At 54.7% G+C, this 17,651-nt stretch overlaps 1 protein-coding gene across 3 annotated transcripts in view; it reads right to left on the bottom strand.

Moving 5' to 3' along the window:
• SORCS2 (sortilin related VPS10 domain containing receptor 2) overlaps positions 1–17,651 on the bottom strand; it is a 537,963-nt gene that overhangs the window by 15,547 nt on the left and 504,765 nt on the right. For all 3 annotated transcript variants that reach the window (XM_030801231.1, XM_030801232.1, XM_030801233.1), the window contains exons 15-21: positions 14,929–15,049; positions 13,425–13,558; positions 12,487–12,615; positions 9,636–9,807; positions 3,929–4,115; positions 1,837–1,970; positions 212–335 (exon numbers count right to left, since the gene is read on the bottom strand). In XM_030801231.1, coding sequence (XP_030657091.1) covers positions 212–335; positions 1,837–1,970; positions 3,929–4,115; positions 9,636–9,807; positions 12,487–12,615; positions 13,425–13,558; positions 14,929–15,049 — 1,001 coding nt within the window. The remainder of the gene's footprint in view (positions 1–211; positions 336–1,836; positions 1,971–3,928; positions 4,116–9,635; positions 9,808–12,486; positions 12,616–13,424; positions 13,559–14,928; positions 15,050–17,651) is intronic.

Genomic DNA, 17,651 nt, shown 5'->3' with positions numbered 1-17,651 from the left:
CAGATGGGGAAACTGAGGCCAGAGAGACCGGGAGACTTTGCCCAGGCCACACAGCCAGGGCAGGGCTGTGTTTATCCAGCCCCTCCCTCCCCACCCCAGGGCCACCCAGGGTGACCAGGACATCCATGGCTTACGCGACCCATGTGGCCTGGCCTCTTGGACTGCAGCAGAGATGCAGAGGCCGTGCTGCCAGACCCCGGGAAGGACTCACCCAGCACACGGAGGACCCTGGAGTCCTGCAGCACCGAGTTCCCACAGGCGGCCTGCACCGTCACACGCATGTCGCCCGCGTCCGAAAACCGCGTTGTCACAGAATTATCCAGGGAAAGGAGGGGCTGCAGGGGCACAGCAAGGCTCAGGGGCCTGGCCGAGTGAGGCAGCGGCTGTGGGGGATGCTGGCCTATGGTCGCTGCCTCACTGAGAGCATTGCTGTCCCCTTGTTCCCATCAGCAAATGGGCCCGTTATGGACGTCCTGTGGTGGCAGCACCCAGGAAGGCATGGGGCAGGCAGCCGGTTCTTTTTTTTTTTTTTTTTTTTTTTTTTTTTTTTTTGAGACAGTCTTGTTCTGTTGCCCAGGCTGGAGTGCAGTGGCGCACTCTTGGCTCACTGCAACCTCCACCTCCTGGGTTCAAGTATTCTCCCACCTGAGCCTCCCATGTAGCTGGGCCTACAGACGTATGCACCACCATGCCCGGCTAATTTTTGTACTTTTAGTAGAGACGGGTTTCACCATGTTAGCCAGGTTGGTCTTGAACTCCTGACCTCATGGGCACCCAGTTGTAAGCCAACACAGCACGAACATGAGGTCCCAGCACCCCCTTTCTTCTCAACAGCTCCCCAGGCCCGCCCCCCACGGGCATTTAGGAGGCCTGATGTGGCTGCCGGGCTGGGTCTTCACTCCCTGACCATGTGATCTTCCCATCCCCACATATGGCCACCGCAGCCGTGGATGAGCCATGGCTCTGTCATCCATGGCACCAAGCCAGTGCCCAGCTCAGGACCCAGCCATGGGGATGGTGCACACTCAGCCGGGTGGGCACCATGTTGCTGCAGAGACAGGAGAGGCCACCCCCATAGGTGTGGATGTGGAGGCAGAGGCTCTGCCAGGTGAAGTGACATGTATGGAGCATTCAGCTGGAAGTGGTGGAGCCAAGACCTGAACCCAGACCCTGAGCTCCTTCTTAGACCCTCCCCATTCTAGAGAAACACAATCCAGAGCCCACAGCCCCTCCCCTTGCTGGGGCTCTGTGTGAGGGCCGTCAGCTGCTGGTAGGGGGCTTCCTGCCTGGCAGTGCTGGGCTGTTTGCTGAATGGGTGGAGGATGCCCCTCACTGGGTCTTGCCCCCAGTCCAGGCATTCTGCTAATTTGAGCTCTCTCTTGCTCAAGAACTATCTGTGGCTCCCCACTGCCGACAGGATACAACCCAGGCCTCTGAGTGAGGCTTCTGAGCCCCCTTGACCTCTTCTTCTGTAAAGCCTTCCCTGAGCCTCTCATTGCAAATGCTCTCTCCTTTCCGGGAGCTCTCATGCAGCCCACCTACCTGCCTCTGTGACTTCTACCACCCCTAACTCAGGTAAGCCACCGTGTTCCCATCTCTTTCCCAGGAAAAGGCAGGGTCTAGTCTGACTCATCTGGCACCATTGAGCAGATGGGCCCTGAACAGGCACCCACGGAGGGTGTGCCCCTCTCAACTGCCCCAGGAGGGGCCCAAGGGTGAGGAGTGCGCCCTACACTGGTTCCTTCTGCTGAAAACCTGGGGCCATGCTCTGCCCCACTGTGCACCTTGTGGGGAGCCTGAGGGAAGAAGGGCTGAGCGGGGGCAAAGCCAGCACACCTGCAGGCTATGGCCGATCCACCAGTAGAAGACAGTGAGGTTGGGGTTCAAGGGAAGCAGCACAGCTGTGAGGTTCACCTCCTGGTTGATGCCAATGACAGGAACCACCTCCAGGTAAAGGGCCTGCAGGGGGGCTGTGGGGACCCAAAAAGGCCAGGGTTAGATGATATCAGGGCACAGGGCATTTCAGAGGCTGCTTAGTGACCACTGTCACCAGCAACTTCATTGCTACCATCAGCACCACCACTACCACTATCACCACCATCACCACCACCACCATCACCACCACCACTACTACCACCATCCATTCCCACCATCACCACCATCACCACCACCACCATCATCACCATCACCACTACTACCACCATCCATTCCCACCATCACCACCACCACCATCACCACCACCATCACCACCACCACCATCACCATCACCACTACTACCACCATCCATTCCCACCATCACCACCACCACCATCACCATCACCATCACCACCACCACTACTACCACCATCCATTCCCACTATCACCACCACCACCACCATCACCACCACCATCACCACTACTACCACCATCCATTCCCACTATCACCACCACCACCACCATCACCACCACCATCACCATCACCACTACTGCCACCATCCATTCCCACCATCACCACCACCACCATCACCACCACCATCACCACCACCACCATCACCATCACCACTACTACCACCATCCATTCCCACCATCACCACCATCACCACCACCATCACCATCACCACCACCATCACCATCACCACCATCACCACCACCACCACCATCACCATCACCACCACCATCACCATCACCACTACTACCACCATCCATTCCCACCATCACCACCATCACCATCACCACCACCATCACCACCACCCTCATCACCATAACTACCACCATTATCACCACCACCTCTACCATCATCACTGCCATCACCACCATCACCACCACCATCACCACCACCATCACCATCATCACCATCATCATCACCATCACCACCCTCCACCCCTGCCATTACTATCATCACCACCACCATCTATCCCCACCACTACTGTTACCATCATCACCACCACCCTATCACCACCATCATCACCATCACCACCACTGCCACCATTACCACCTCCACCATCATCACTGCCATCACCACCACCATCATCACCACCACCATCACTATCCTCACCAGCACTATCACCACCATCACCACCAACACCACCATCATCACCACTACCACCACCATCCATTCCCACCACTACTATCACCATCACCACCACCCTATCACCACCATCATCACCATTACTACCACTACTGTTACCATCATCACTATCACCCTATCACCACCAACACCACTACCATCACCACCACCATTGTCACCATTATCACCACTTCCATCATCACCATCACCAACACCACCATTATCACCACCACCATCACCATTATCACCACCACCACCATCATCACCATCACCACCACCACTGTCACCATTATCACCACCACCTCCACCATCACCATCATCACCAACACCACCATCATCACCATCACCACCACCATTGTCACCATTATCACCACTTCCATCATCACCATCACCAACACCACCATTATCACCACCACCACCATCACCATCACCACCACCACTGTCACCATTATCACCACCACCTCTACCATCATCACCATCACCAACACCACCATTATCACCATCACCACCACCAATGTCACCATCACTACCACCTCCACTATAATCATTACTACCATCACCACCATCACCAGTACTGCTATCACCATCATCACCATCACCACCACCACGTCACCACCATCACCACCTGTATCACCACTACCATCATCACCACCACCACCACCATCATCAATATCACTGCCAGCTACCAGCACTGCCCTACTATTGTATGGGTCATCAGGGGTGTGGGTTTGAGCCCAGCCTCCCTCCCTCCCTGCCCTTGGGTTCACCGTCCTGAGTACCGGGGCCTAGAGCAGTCCCGAGGGATTCCCTGTGTTTCCCCCAAAGCCAGGTTCCCTCTCTCAAAGCGAGTGGCCTTTGGCCTCAAAGGGGCGATAAACTTACAGTTGACCTGGACAAAGAGCACCGCCTCATCGTGGCCTGCCATGTTCTCTGCCCTGACGGACACGCGGTAGATGCCGGGGCTCTCGTAGCGGTGCCGGATGGGCTCCCCGGTCAGTGTAAGGTTCATGTACATGGCCTTGAAGCCATCCCCAAGGTCCACCTGGTACTTGGTGGTCAGGACATCGCCCTGCAGGGAAACACCATGTGGCCACTCAGGAGTGGGCCTTGAAGCTGAGGGGCCAGAGTGGTTCATTCACTCACTCACTCATTCATTCATTCCTGCCCTCCCTTCCTTGAAATGAGTGGGCTCTGGGGACCCACAGGAGACTGGGCCTGGTTCTGCCCTGGAAATTCCACCTGGAGTGTGAGGCTGACCAAGGCAGCTGGTTTAACCAGGGGCTGTGGCCAAGGGCCATTTCAGAACAGTCACCAAGTGGCAGAGAGGGAGAGGGAGAGGCCCAAGGGTGTCATCAGAGAGCAGCTGGGGGGCAGTCAGGGCCCTAGGGAGACCCACTGAGGCCCGTGCTAGGGATGCAGCCAGGAGGGTGAGGGGCCTCCCACTGCGTGGAGGGTTTCGGCAGGGGAGAGCAACACATCTGGAAGTGCCTGAGCCATCTGCCTGCAAACCAAGCAGGATTTTCCCTTCTGGGAGGCTGCGGTTCCTAATTTTCTCTTTCTCAGACTATGCAGTACCAGGAGTGACGCTGACATGTGGCAGGGTGAGTGCGGACAGGAGCTTCTACCAACGGCCATCCCCGCGTGGCACCGAGTCACCCACAGAAGCCGCTCCACCAGCTCCTTCCACCTTCCATAACTGCATTTCCCTCGCAGAGTGGGGGATTGAGTGAAGGAAACAGGAACTTCTTTGACTTTATGGCTCATGACCACATGCTCCCTCCCTCCCTTCCTCCTCTCCTCCCCTTCCCTGTTCCTCCCGTGCCGGCATCAGCGGCACGAGGCAACCATTTCCTAGTGATGATGAAGGAAACAGCGTGATTACTAACCGCTTAGCCATCTTCTCAGTTTATACTAGCCAAACGTTGAAAGTTGATAGAAAACTTTTACGTAAATTCTGTTCACTTAACTTTCTCCACAGACGTGGTAAACTGGGTTGGTCAGTGTCTCCCCAAAATTCACGTCTACCAGGAACCTCAGAACGTGACCTCATTTGGAAATAGGGTCTTTACAGGTGTCATTAGCTAAGATGAGGTCATACTGGATTAGGGTGGGCCCTAAATCCAGTGACAGGCACCTGTGTAAGAGAAAGGAGAGGGAGATTTGGGCACGGACGGAGGCTGCGTGGAGGTGGAGGCAAAGGCAGGAGTGACTCTGCCAGAGGCCAAGGAGTGCCAGGAGCCCCAGAAGCTGGAGGAGGTGTGGATGGATTCTCCTTTGGAGCCTTGCGTGGGTTCAGGCCACCCGGCATGAGATAATTTGCTATGGGGTCCCCAGGAAGGAGGCTGCAGGGTGCTCCGTTCTCCCCATTTGACAGGTTAGAAGACTGAGGGTGTCCAAAATCCAGGACCCAGGAGGCTGCTCACTGTTTGTGGTACTGTCTGTTTAAAGGCAGCCTCTCAGGGTGGGGCGGGGAATGAGGGGAAGCGCTCCAGTCTGAGCTGCTTCCACGGAGGGAAAGGTTTCCTGTGCTAATCCTGGGAAGGAGAAGGCATGTGTGACCCAGAGTCAGGACCCATGATCCGCTCACCCTGGGTGAGGAGCCACCTCTCGGGGCCTTGTGTTCCTGCCTGCAAGGGCTGTACTGATGCACATTTAACTTCTTAAACATTTTACTTGGTTAAAATAATTTGTCCTTTTTTCTCCTAACCACAAAAGTAATATATTCTCAAAGTAGAAAATAATATAAATACAAATAGCAAAGCAAAGCAAAGAAAAAGAACAAAACTAAATCTCACCATAATACCCACCATTCACATCTTGGTATATTTCATTTAGGTCCATTATTATTACTGGTACTTAAAAAAAATTAAACATTGTCTTCTGAGATAATGGTAGGTTCCTATGTAGTTGTACGGAATGATACAGATCCACCCCGTGTGCCCCGTGCCCGGCTCTCCCCAAGGCTAACATCTTGCCAAACGATAGTATCACAACTAGGAGGTTGACACTGATACAGGAAGGAGACAGGACAATTCAGCCACCACTAGGACCCCATTGGGTGCCCTTTATAGACACACCCACTTCCGCGCATTAGCCCAGCTCCATGGCAACCACTAATCTTTCTCCATTTCTATAATTTTGATGATAATTTCTATTCTCTTTCTCCATTTCTGAATTTCAGGAGTGTTATATGAACGAGTTGCACAGCAGGGATCACGTGGGAGTGGCTTTTTTCACTCGGCATAATCCACTTGAGGCTCATCCAGGTTGAAGCAGGTACTATTATTATTATTTTTTAAGATGGCGTCTCACTCTGTTGCCCAGGCTGGAGTACAGTGGTGGGATCTTGGCTCACTGCAACCTCCGACTCCTGGGTTCAAGTGATTCTTGAGAGTCAGCCTCCCAAGTAGCTGGGATTACAGGCATGCACCACCACACCTGGCGAAGTTTTGTTTTTTAGTAGAGACAGGGTTTTGCCATGTTGGCCAGGCTGGTCTCCAACTTCTGACCTCAGCTGATCCACCCACCTTGGCCTCCCAAACTGCTGGGATCACAGGTGTGAGACACCGTGCTTGGCCCTGCTACAGGCATTAATAATGGATTCCTTCTCACTGCAGCATGGTATCTCAGCATGGGTGCACCCCGGCCTGCGCAAACATTCACCCACTGCAGGGCACCTGGGCGGTTTGAGTTTCTGGCCTTTACGAGTAACACTGCTATGAACAGACACATACAGGTTTTCGTGTGAACAGAAGTCTTCATTTCTCTGGTATGACCACCACGAGCGCAAGTACTCAGTCCTCTGGTCGTTACATGTTGAGTTCGTTAAGAAACTGCTGAAGTGTTTTCCAGAACACCTGTGGCATTCTCCCGTCTCCCCAGCCATGCATGAGTGATCCAGTGCCCTTACCTGCATCCTCACCAGTACTTCGTGCTGGCGCTATTTTTAATGTCAGCCATTCTCATAGGTGTGCAGTGATGTCTGGCTGTGGGCTTCCCTGGCGGCTGATGGTGCTGACCATCTTTTCGTGTGCTTACCTGTCATTTGTCCATTCTCCTGGTGAAACGTCTTTTCAGTTATTCTGCTCATTTTCTAACTGGATGGTTTGTTTCCTTGCTGTTGAGTGTTCTTCCTCTAGGCTAGTACTGGTCCTTGTTGGATATGTGGTTTGCAAATATTTTCTCTCACTCTGTAGCTTGCCTTTCATCTTCTTAACATGGGTGTTTCACAGAGTGAAAGTGGCTGATCCTGATGAAGCCCAATTTATCAACTTTCCTTTTGACTGGCTTTCAGTGTGAAGTCTGAGGACTCGTCTCCTAGCCCTAGATATTCTCTCCTGTGGTTTTTCTAAAAGGTTTATGATTTTTGCATGCTACATTTAAATCTAGGCCATTTTGAGTTCATTTTTCTATTGGGCGTGAGGTTTAGGTTGAAGCTCATTTTTATTGGATGAATAAGCCCTCCCCTCAGTGAGTTACTTTTGCACCGACGTCAACCATCCCTCAGCCATATTTACATGGGTTTATTCCTGGGGCCTCTCTCAGACCTTATTTTTAATTCTTAAGATGTTTACAAAACGTAGACTCCCCTAAACCCAGTGCTGTTTGCAAAAGTAGGTTGGCCTATGTGTGTGAGAGAGTGTATGTTTGAGTGTGTACAAATCTGTGAGTTTGAGAGTGAATACATGAGCGTGTAAGTTATGTGTGTCTGTGTGTTTGTGTGTATGTGTTAGCGTGTGTACCAGTGAGTGTGTGCGTCCACCCTGGGTCCCACACTCTCACCGGCTTCCCTAGTGTAGCGGGTAGCTTCTTCCCGACAGTAGGTGCACAGTGGGGTGGGGGTTGACTCTCCCCACCAAGAGCATCTTTTGATCACTCTCCTCGCTTCCACCAACTCCAGCTCCTGCCCGCAGAGCAGGCCCAGCAAGGGCCCCGGCCCCCTGGGCGGTGGTAGGACTGGCTCCCATAGACACACTCTGCAGATGCGACTGCACTGCTGAGACGCCAGGCTCTAGGGGGCAGCAGAGGGCCATTTTTCCTGGAAGTCAGCCCTGCACGGGCAGCCGCAGCGGGGTCCACTCTTGAGGGTCCGGGCGGGACAGGCGGGGCAGCGGCTCTGTCCTCCTGCCGCCCCAAGATGCTGCTGCGAACACAGGCGCCCCAGGGCTGCCCCTGGCTCCGAGGAGTGTGGGTCCTAGGCCCCATCTCCATCAGCAGCCACCCCTGCACCGGGGAATGGCTCAGGTCTGGGGGCCCCAGACTCAAGTCTCTGTCCACGTAGAGTTTCTGGGCCAGGGACCCCAATGCCGGCCCTGCCACTCATTCCCGTGTGGCCTTGGGAGACTGACTGAGCTGTCCAAGCCTCAGTTTCTCCAGCTATAAAGCAGGTTGGCAAGAGGATGCCACTTGAGCTGGTGCCAGGAGTACGGGCAGTGGCTCATGCACAGCGCCCGCCACGGAGGCGCTCGGCAAGCACTGCTCTGCGTCGTCTTGGGCCTCAGTTTCCCTGTTTGCATTAGCCCAGGCTCCCTGCTTTCCAACTCCAAAGACCTTTGTCACCAACATCCCAGCCCACCTTGGTACCATATTTTGAAGGACATTTAAACAGGACACACATCACTGTGAAGCTGCACTTGCTGCATCTCCCGTACTGTTCACCCAAGAGCCAAGTGTCCAGGAAAGCTGCGTGCCAGGAAAAAGCCCAGGGTCCTAGCGCTCACCCTCTGGGTGCGACACGGATGCATCGAACCCTCCTTTGCCCTTTTCTGTCATCTTGAATTTTCTGCAATGCTTGTAAGTTTTTCTAGGTTTTGTTTTTGAATTTGCTACAATGAGCATCAGTTTATTCAACAGTCAGAAAAATAAGCATGTTACAAATTAAAAGGACTAGAAGGAAATACAAAAAACTAACAGTTGTTACCATGGAGGACCGGGGGGGCTTTTTGAGAGATATTTATACTCTTGATATTTTGTGTGTGTTTTCCAAATGTTCTACAATGAACATTCATTATTTTTAACGTCAGAAGAAAATATAACACTTGTTCTAAAGCAAAAAAAGCAAGCCTGGGAGGCTGGGAGGAAATTTCTATCTGTGTTTGTGTGAGTATTTATATCTGTATCTGTCCATGCACACACAGGATTTATTTTTGGTTGTGTAATTATAAGTAATAGTGTTTTTAACTTTCTGTTTTTCATAAGATCCCAAATTAACTAAATCGATATAATTACAGGTTTAAAAAATGTATTGCCACCCACGGGAATGAATACATTTTATACCAAAGCCAGTAACCTTACCCTCCCCCACCCGATGTGTGAAACCACGTCTCCTTCTGCTCTTCGGGGACCCTGATACCCCCTACATCCTACTCTATTCTCCTCCATGTCTCTTGCATTGTTAACTGCTGGTCTCCACTCAGGAAGCGGGTCTCCAGCCCCCTGCTGCCTCCTGTAGTCTGGACAGGCTGGCTGATGGCGATGCCCTGAGCCACTTCTAGGCAGAGGAGACACCCCTCACCATGCCTTCTGCGTGCCCAGCTGGAGCCGCCCCTGCCCGACAGTCCCGGGAGCCCGGTGGGAGGTACTCACTCACCTGCTCCTGCCGCACCACAAACAGGACGTCCTCTCCAGGCCGCACGGCCACCGCCTCCCCTTGGATGCTGACCTGCAGGCCTCGGGGCGGCGTGAGGGGGCACTGCAGCTGCACCTGACTCTGCTGCAGGTCCACCCCACCCTCACACACGTTGGACACCACTTTCCGGTACCTGGATTGACAAGAGAGGGTCAGGGTCCACTTCAGACAGGTGGTGAGGGATGGGACCCCATAGTCTGGGGAGGGACGTGCTTGCCACCCAGAGGTGGTGCTTGGCTTCCCACCCCTAGGGCTCTACTTGCTAACTCCCAGCCACCTCCTGACTCCACCTGATTGCTGTTACAGCCCCATTTGAGAGATGAGAACACTGAGGCTCAGAGGAAGAGGGACTGACGGTGGCAGGATGTGCTTCGGAGGCGCTGGCATCTCCGTGGTCTGATCATATTACTCATAGTAACAGTAATAGCCGCCGTTAGTGCTGCAGAGGGGGTGTTTAAGCAGCCAGTTTGAATTTCAGGGTCTTGCTGAGAAGGGTGGAGGACAGAATGCCCGAGAGGGGCTGGGGTCCTGCCTCCACCTCGCCACTGGCTCACAGTGTGGCCATAACCATGGGCACACACACCCCTCCTCCTGGGCTCCATCTCCCTGTACCCTTGAGAGACCTGGACTGGGCGATTCATGACTAATCACTGCATTCATGAGACACCTATTTACTGAGCATCTATTATGGGCCAGGTACTGGGAATGGGGGTGATCGCACGCAGTCCCTAGATGCTGTGCAGAGCAGATCCTCTAGTGGAAAGGCAGAGGCGGACCTGAGCATATCACGTCAGAGTGAAACCACAGCTGTGACGGCGCTGGCTGGGGCATCCCTGGGGACCTGGTCCCTGACAAAGGGGCTTTCAGCAAGAATGGGAGGGTGAGCAGGAGAAGAAAGAGCATCCCAGGCCATGGGAACAGCATGTGCAAAGGCCCCAGGGTGGGTCTGAGCCTGGAGGGGGAGCGGGTGTGGCATGAGGCTGGAGAGGGGCCCTGGGCAACCTTTTAGGAGATCCCCGAAAGGGGTGGCCTCATCCAGCTTTCTACTTGTGAAGCTCCCTCAGGCTACACTATGAGTCTGTGAAAGTGGCATTGCTGCCAAGGTGCTGGGGGTACCTGTCTCCCCAAGGCTGATCCCCCTCTTGCCCTCAAGGCCAAATTCTCCCAGATGGCTCTGCTGCTGAATAAGCATTCAGAAGTTGATTATGCACAGGCCCATTTGATTAGTAATTTGAAAGAAAATACCCTTCTCTAAGGGCTACCCACCCATGGCACCTACGGTGTGCAGATGGTATGAGATGAAATCCTTTGCCTTGATCAAGGTGCTGGCTCTGACAATTCAGACAAGAGTCCCTGTTGTCAAGCCCAGGTGCATGTGCAACCACTGCAGCTTCATGATACATGGGTGCATGGGTAGACAGATGGGTAGATAAGTAGATGGATGGATTGATGGATGGTAAATGAATGAATAGATGGTGGATGGATAGATGGATGGGTAGATGGATGAATGGATGATGGATGGATAGATGGGTGGGTGGATAGTGGATGAATTGATGGGTAGATAGATGGATAGGTGAATGGATGGATGGATTGATGGATGGTGAATGAACAGATGGGTGGTGGATTGATAGATGAATGGATGGATGGGTAAATGAATGGAGAGATGGATGCATGGATAGTAGTTGAATGCCTGGGAGAATAGAAGGATGAATGGAAAGATGGATGGATAAATGAACAGATGATGGCTAACTGGATGATGGGTGGATAAATGGGTAGATGGGAGATGAACGAGTGATTGCATGGATGGGTGGGTGGATGGCAGGAGACATGCTGGTGAGGCCAAAGCCTGCAATTTCTGGTCCTGCCCCCTGTTTCCTCATGTTCCCCCAGGGGAAGTAATGGGGATTTTCTAACAAGCCCATCGGCTTTTCTCTTCTTCTCTGAAATATGTCCTCAAAGAGAAATGAGGAAATTGGGACTTTCTGACAGAGCACGTTTGGGACCTCTTAAAGCTGAAGGCTTGCAGCTATTTTGTACCCAATATTTTACATGAACTGAATCCTTCATAGCAATATGCCCAGCCTCTGGTGGAGGAAAAGTATTGTAACTGCTTGCAGTTGGTGATGCCTTCCCTTCATGCACAGCTTGTATTCAGCATATCACAGACTGAAGGAACACCTACTGTGTGTTGTGGAGCTTACAGTTCAGCAAGGAGGACAATTAGGTGAGTGATGACAATAAGTGGGATTTGTGCTGTGACAGAGGCAAGCTCGGGGTCAGGAGTGGGTGGTCAGGGAAGGCTTCCTGGAGGAAGTGCCATTTAAGCTGAGACCTGCAGGCAGCAGGAGCACCTCCAGCACCCAAGCCTTGGTGAATGGGGAGAGCCTGGCTTGCTGGGCACTGGTAAATGGGGAAGGGTCCTAGCACTGCAGAGGCTCAGAAAGACCAGGGGAAGACGTGCTGCAGCAGGTGTGGGCCACGGGCACCTTGGACCTTTTCTGTCTATTGTTCTCTGTCCAGAGCCAACTCAAGGCAGCTTTCTCCTGGCACTGGCCCACATGGGCTCAGATAGGAGAAGCCTGTGGGTTCCTTTGGCTTGGGAACTAGGGTCATTCACTCATGATGTCTGGTGACTCACATGAGCCCAGCAGCCAGGCTCTGTGCTGTGAGCACAGGGCATCCTCAACTTTGACCTCTCTTTCCCCGGCTCCACTTGGGAGCTGCGGGCAGTAGCCAGGAAGGCATGGTTTCGGGGCTGCACCACAGCGGTGCCCCCGGATTTAGGCAGGCAGAGGCCCGCACCCACACTCACCCAAGGCTGCTGGTGTAGGTCTGGCCCAGGGCACAGTTGTCAGGCGGGGACAATGGGTTAAACCAGAAGTTGGCAGAGCACTTGTTGGTGTTGGACTCTGAGGAGGGGGAGCGCTCAAATCCGTAGTCGCTGGGAGGAGGGAAGAACAGTGGTAAGCGACGGGCACAGGTGGGAACCGGAGTCACCCAGGGTTGGGGTGAAATCTGGGGGAGCTGAGAAGGGAACCTCATGCCAGGGGCCTGCTATGCACCCATCTGTGAGGACATGAAGGAGCACCCACAGCCCCATCCCAGAGGGGCACACAGGGTAACAAGGGAGGCAAAGGGATGCTGGGAACTCAGAGAAATCTAGAGGGCTGCCTGGAGGAGGTGAGCAAATCTCAAAGGATGGACAGAGGCAAGTAAGGAAAGAGAGGGAGTGGCACTACTGGCAGGGCCCAGGCTGAGCAGCACCAGTACAGGTGGAGGAGGCTGGAATGCCAGGGAGCAGGATGAGGGGGGGTGAGGTGGCAGGTGGGTAAGCTGTCAGCCAAATTGTCCTGTGGGCACTGGGCAGTCACAGGCAGCTTTCGAGAACAGCAGGGGACAGGCCGGGTGGCTTTCAGCAGAGTCCCTGGATGGAGAAGGGCCGGGGTGGGTGCAGCACGTCCCCAAGATGCCCTGACCCGTTCCTCACTTTCTCCTCCTGCCTGTGAGTGGCCACTGAGAGGGTTTAAAAATGCACCCACAAATTCCTTAAAGCTCCTTCCTGGAGTGTGGGCTGGTCTTGGCGACTTGGTTCTAACAGATAGAATGAGGCAGAAGTGGCGGTGTGCGACTCTGATGCCAGGTTATGAAAGGCGCTGAGGCTTCCTCCCTCACTCTGGGGGAAGTGGCCGCCATGCTGTGAGGATGCTCAAGCAGCGCCTGAGACCTCGTGGCCAGGAGCCCGTCGCTCACCACAGGAAGTCCGAGTCCCGGCACTCGCACACGCGGGACGTGAGCGCCGACGTGAAGCTCCTCCCCTTGATGCACCAGGACGTGGACTTTCTCTTCCGGAAACTTCTCTGCTGGCCCATGATACAGCGGTCGCCCTGCAGCAGGAACATCAGGGTAAGGAGTTGCCTGAGACAGGGCAACTGCTCTACATGGCCTTGTGCCGCTGAGGCTGCCAGAGCCTGAAGATGGCTGATGGCTCAGGTTACAGATGGGGAAACTGAAGCCCATAATGGGGCGTGGCATGTCTGCGGTCAAGTTGGGGAAGCCTCCCTCTCATCCCAACCCATGGGCATTCACTGAGCCCCTCCTGTGTGCAGCCCTGGCTGGGCCCGAGGGGTCACAGAGCTGCTGGAAGTACAGCCCCTTTGAGGTTCTCCTCGTCCCCTCAGGTGCTGTGTGGGAGCTGGGCCGAGCCACGCCCTTGAGGGCTCACAGGCACACAGTGGGTCCTCAGGGGACAATCAGGACAGGACAGGCCCACCCCATCTACCTGCAACAGCTGCTGTGGCAGTGACAGGGGTGGGGCCGGTGAGGATGCCTGGTGGCCTGTATTCAGGTTCCTAAACCTCCTCCTAGGCCCATCTGAGCACTTCCTTGTGAAATCCAGCTTCGGCAATGCACCCTGCTAGGGCAGTTTGGCAGGCACCGCCCACCCTTGATATCTGATCACCGTCCCTATCCGATGGGCTTCCTCATCCCCTGCTGCCCCCCAGGTGATGTCAAATCCTCTGATGCCTGGTGTTTCCTCTTAGTCAGTTTCCACCCACTGACCTTGGCTCTGAATTCCCATTTGCCCAGGCTGAATTCAGGTTGAGCCTACTCTCTCCTTTGAGAGGGTCCCTGAACCCACCCTGATGGTCTTAAGTCTTCCACCCCGCACTTTAACAAGTACCATTAAATCATTTCTTCAACAGGGCCACCCCCCAACCGCAGTTCCAGGCCCCCACACTGTGAAATCCCAGGCTTCCCCACCATACCGCCAGCAGCACAGCCTGATTGGAACTACAGAGGGGCCACTGATGGCCTTTATACTTGGCTTAGTGTCCATATTACACATATGCTGTAGAAACAGTTATATGTCTCGATTACAGCGTGGGCTTGCCCCAGATCCCACTCCACACCCAGAACCCACTGTCATGTATGGTACAGGCCTGTGTTACCTTCCTAAGATCTGAACATCCTGAACCCCAAGCATACTGGACTCCATGGGCTGGGGTAGAGCCTGTGGCCCCACACTCCCCGAGTGTGGCTGAGGACCCTCAGCTCAGGTAGCTCCATGACCGAGAAGGGTCTAGAAAAGCCCACAGGAGGCCTGGACATCTAAAGGCGCTGGGGATTCCTTGAAGACTTCTTGGAGGCGGGGAGGTGCCCTGTGGCCTTGCAGGGGAGGACTTTGGCAGGCAGAGTGGGCCTGCGTTTGCAGTCTGTACCCCACCTGCCCGATCCCAGCCTCATCCCGGCCCACCTGCAGGTTGGAAAGGTCCCAGGAGCTGTAGTCCTCCTCGCCACACTGCCTGGAGAATGAGGGCCGGAAGTCCACCTTGACCAGCTCCCAGTCGGAGCGGAAGCTGATGTGGCCAAAGACCCTGGGGTGGGAAGATGAGGGAAGGGAGAGAAAACCACCTTCGTTAGGCCTCGTCCTACTGTGCAAATCATGTCCCCCCTGGACTCTGTTCCTATCTGTACCATGGGCACAGAGATCCCTCTCCTGCCCTTGCTGGGGATCAGAGCGAGGCTGCCCCGGGCACTGAGGATCAGAGAGAGGCTGCGCTGGGCACTGAGCCTGGCCCTGCACACGTGCTCTGTAGGCTACAGCGCGAGTATTCCCACAACTACCACCTGTGATCTATGACTTGTCAATTGCACTGCGTGAGTCGCTCTGGTTGGCCCCCCATGGCCCCCCTTGATGGACAGGGAAGGAGGCCCAGGTCCACAGCAGGGTTGGGAGCCCTTCCACGGCCCCCACAGTGGTCCTTGCATTGTTTTGTGGGATGATCTGTGGTCAGGTGGCTGCATCTGCGGCTGTCTGGCTTCTCCCTGGCTTTCTCCCAGCCTGACCGTGTGAGGATTCTGTGCTGCAGAAACCCAGCTTTCTATCGCTGGGCCACAGGGCATTTGCTTCCTAGTAGAGGTAGCGATTCAAAGAGAAATAACGAGTCAGCAGGCCCAGCGCAGAGCCCACGGGATGAGCGAGGTTGGCCCACTGCAGCCTAGGTGGGTGGGGGAAGTGGGGGAAGAGAGAATAGGGAGGCTGGCCACTTAGGGCACACCCATATGTGTGCTGGAAGCTATGCATGCACAGCCTGGTAGGCCAGGTCCACCCGTTTTACAGAATGGAAAGCCGAGGCACAGAGAGGTTGAGTAACTTGCCCAAGTTCACACAGCTTGTTTGTGCTGTTCCTTCTCCCTCTTTGCAGTCAGCAGTCATTGCTGAGTGACCATCACTCAGAATGGTACTCAGGTGTCCTGCTTTCTCCCTCTCTGGGAGGGCTGCTGCCTGAGTGCCTTCCACTCCATCCCTCAGTACCACACACTTAGGCTCCAAAAACCACCCAGAAGGTGGGCCCAGACTGCTCTTCCCTGGGCCTTCTCTAGTCCAGCTTGTGGTGCTCTGGCCATGTTACCAGAGGCCAAGCATCTGGGTGGGGGAGGTGATGCATGCTGCTCCAGTCTGGTCCCTATCTGAGCACCCCCAACTGGGGCTGGATACTTGGGGGTGGCCCATCATGAGCTGAAAGGACAACCCCATTCTAGGGCGGCGTTGAGAAAGGTTTTGTAGGGTATTTCTGAGACGTGACAGCTGGGTCTGAGTGTCTGAGGCTGAAATTTGAAGATTTGGCTCCACGGGGCACCTCTCAGCCAGGCAAGCCTGTGGCGGTCCATGCTTGAATTACATCGGTGACCTCGCATTTGCCTCCACTCTCTGGAACAGTCCCACGAGGCAGACACTATTGTCTTTGTTTGATGAAACCCTAAGCCTCTGCAGGCTGAGCACGGGGCCTCCCTCTGTCTTAGCTGGACCTTCCCTCGGAGACCCTGCCTCCCTGTGCTCCCTAAGGCCAGCTCGTTGAGGGAACAGCCAGGCTGGTTCCATCCCGCATTCCTGCCATGTCGCTGCCAGGCCTCATTCCAGCCGGGCCTCTGGTTTTGGGCTCACAATCCCATCTGCTTTCTTCTCTGTGCATGGGGGTCAGGAGCCCCAGGCCGTTCTTTCTTTGTCAGAGGAGTGGGGAAATGGGGCTTGAGCCCTCGGCCTGAGACCCCTCCTAGCTGCTAGTGGCAACACCCACCAAGGACAGGGGAAGGTCCCCAGGTACGGCTGTGACTCTGCCACGTCCGCCCGCCTCTGCAGGTGCTGTTTCCAACAGAGGAATCTTGTGGGCCTGCATGGTGGCCCCGGCTATGAGTGGTCTTGGCTCAAGGGCACCTGTGATTGGGATGAGGGTCTCACTTGCCGTCTGTCTCCTGATGGACGCCACTTGGAGACGCCTCAACACTGCAGAGACCAACTGAACACGCTGGGATCTTCCTTCAACATCGCTGTCCAAACAATGCCTGGTGCATTGGTCTCTGAAACAGCATCTGAGGGTCTTCTCTCACTTAAGAAATGCTTTTTTAGGGGAAACTTCTGGATCCCTGAGAGAATCCTCACACTCTCCTGTGGCCTGTGGCATCATGAAAGGCACAGCAGCAGCAGCCACTGGTGTATACAGAGCACCCACTGCAGGCCGGACCCAGGCGCGACCTTATATCCCCCCATTTCCTCTTCGCCAAAGCCCCCTTTTACAGACAAGGAAACTGAGGCTGAGGCAAGGGACCCGCCCAGGGCAGCACAGCTTCAGGCTACCTCCTGGAGAGGCCGGCATTGGAACCCAGGCTGGCGGCTCCGGAGCTGTGAGGCTCTGCGCAGAAACATGGCGGGCGCTGGCTGAGCACGACACTTGGGCTCCATTGGTCGCAGAGACCCCCAGGAGGCCTCAGTCTCACTGCTGTTCTGAGCTGGGGCAGAGCAGAGAGGCTGGTTCGGTTGATTAATTAACCCCCTCCATGTCCCTGAAGCCCTGCCTTTCATGAAACCTGAGGACCCCTCCCTGCTCTGAGGCTGCTCTGTGGGGAAAGGGAGGCAGGTGAAAGTGACTGGGGCCAGGAAAGTGTCCCAAAAGGTGCCTCTGGCCAGGTTAGAGGTGG

The sequence above is a fragment of the Nomascus leucogenys genome, chromosome 20 (genome assembly GCF_006542625.1).
Source record: "Nomascus leucogenys isolate Asia chromosome 20, Asia_NLE_v1, whole genome shotgun sequence".
NCBI lineage: Eukaryota > Metazoa > Chordata > Mammalia > Primates > Hylobatidae > Nomascus > Nomascus leucogenys.
This window is presented reverse-complemented; position numbering and strand designations above follow the sequence as displayed.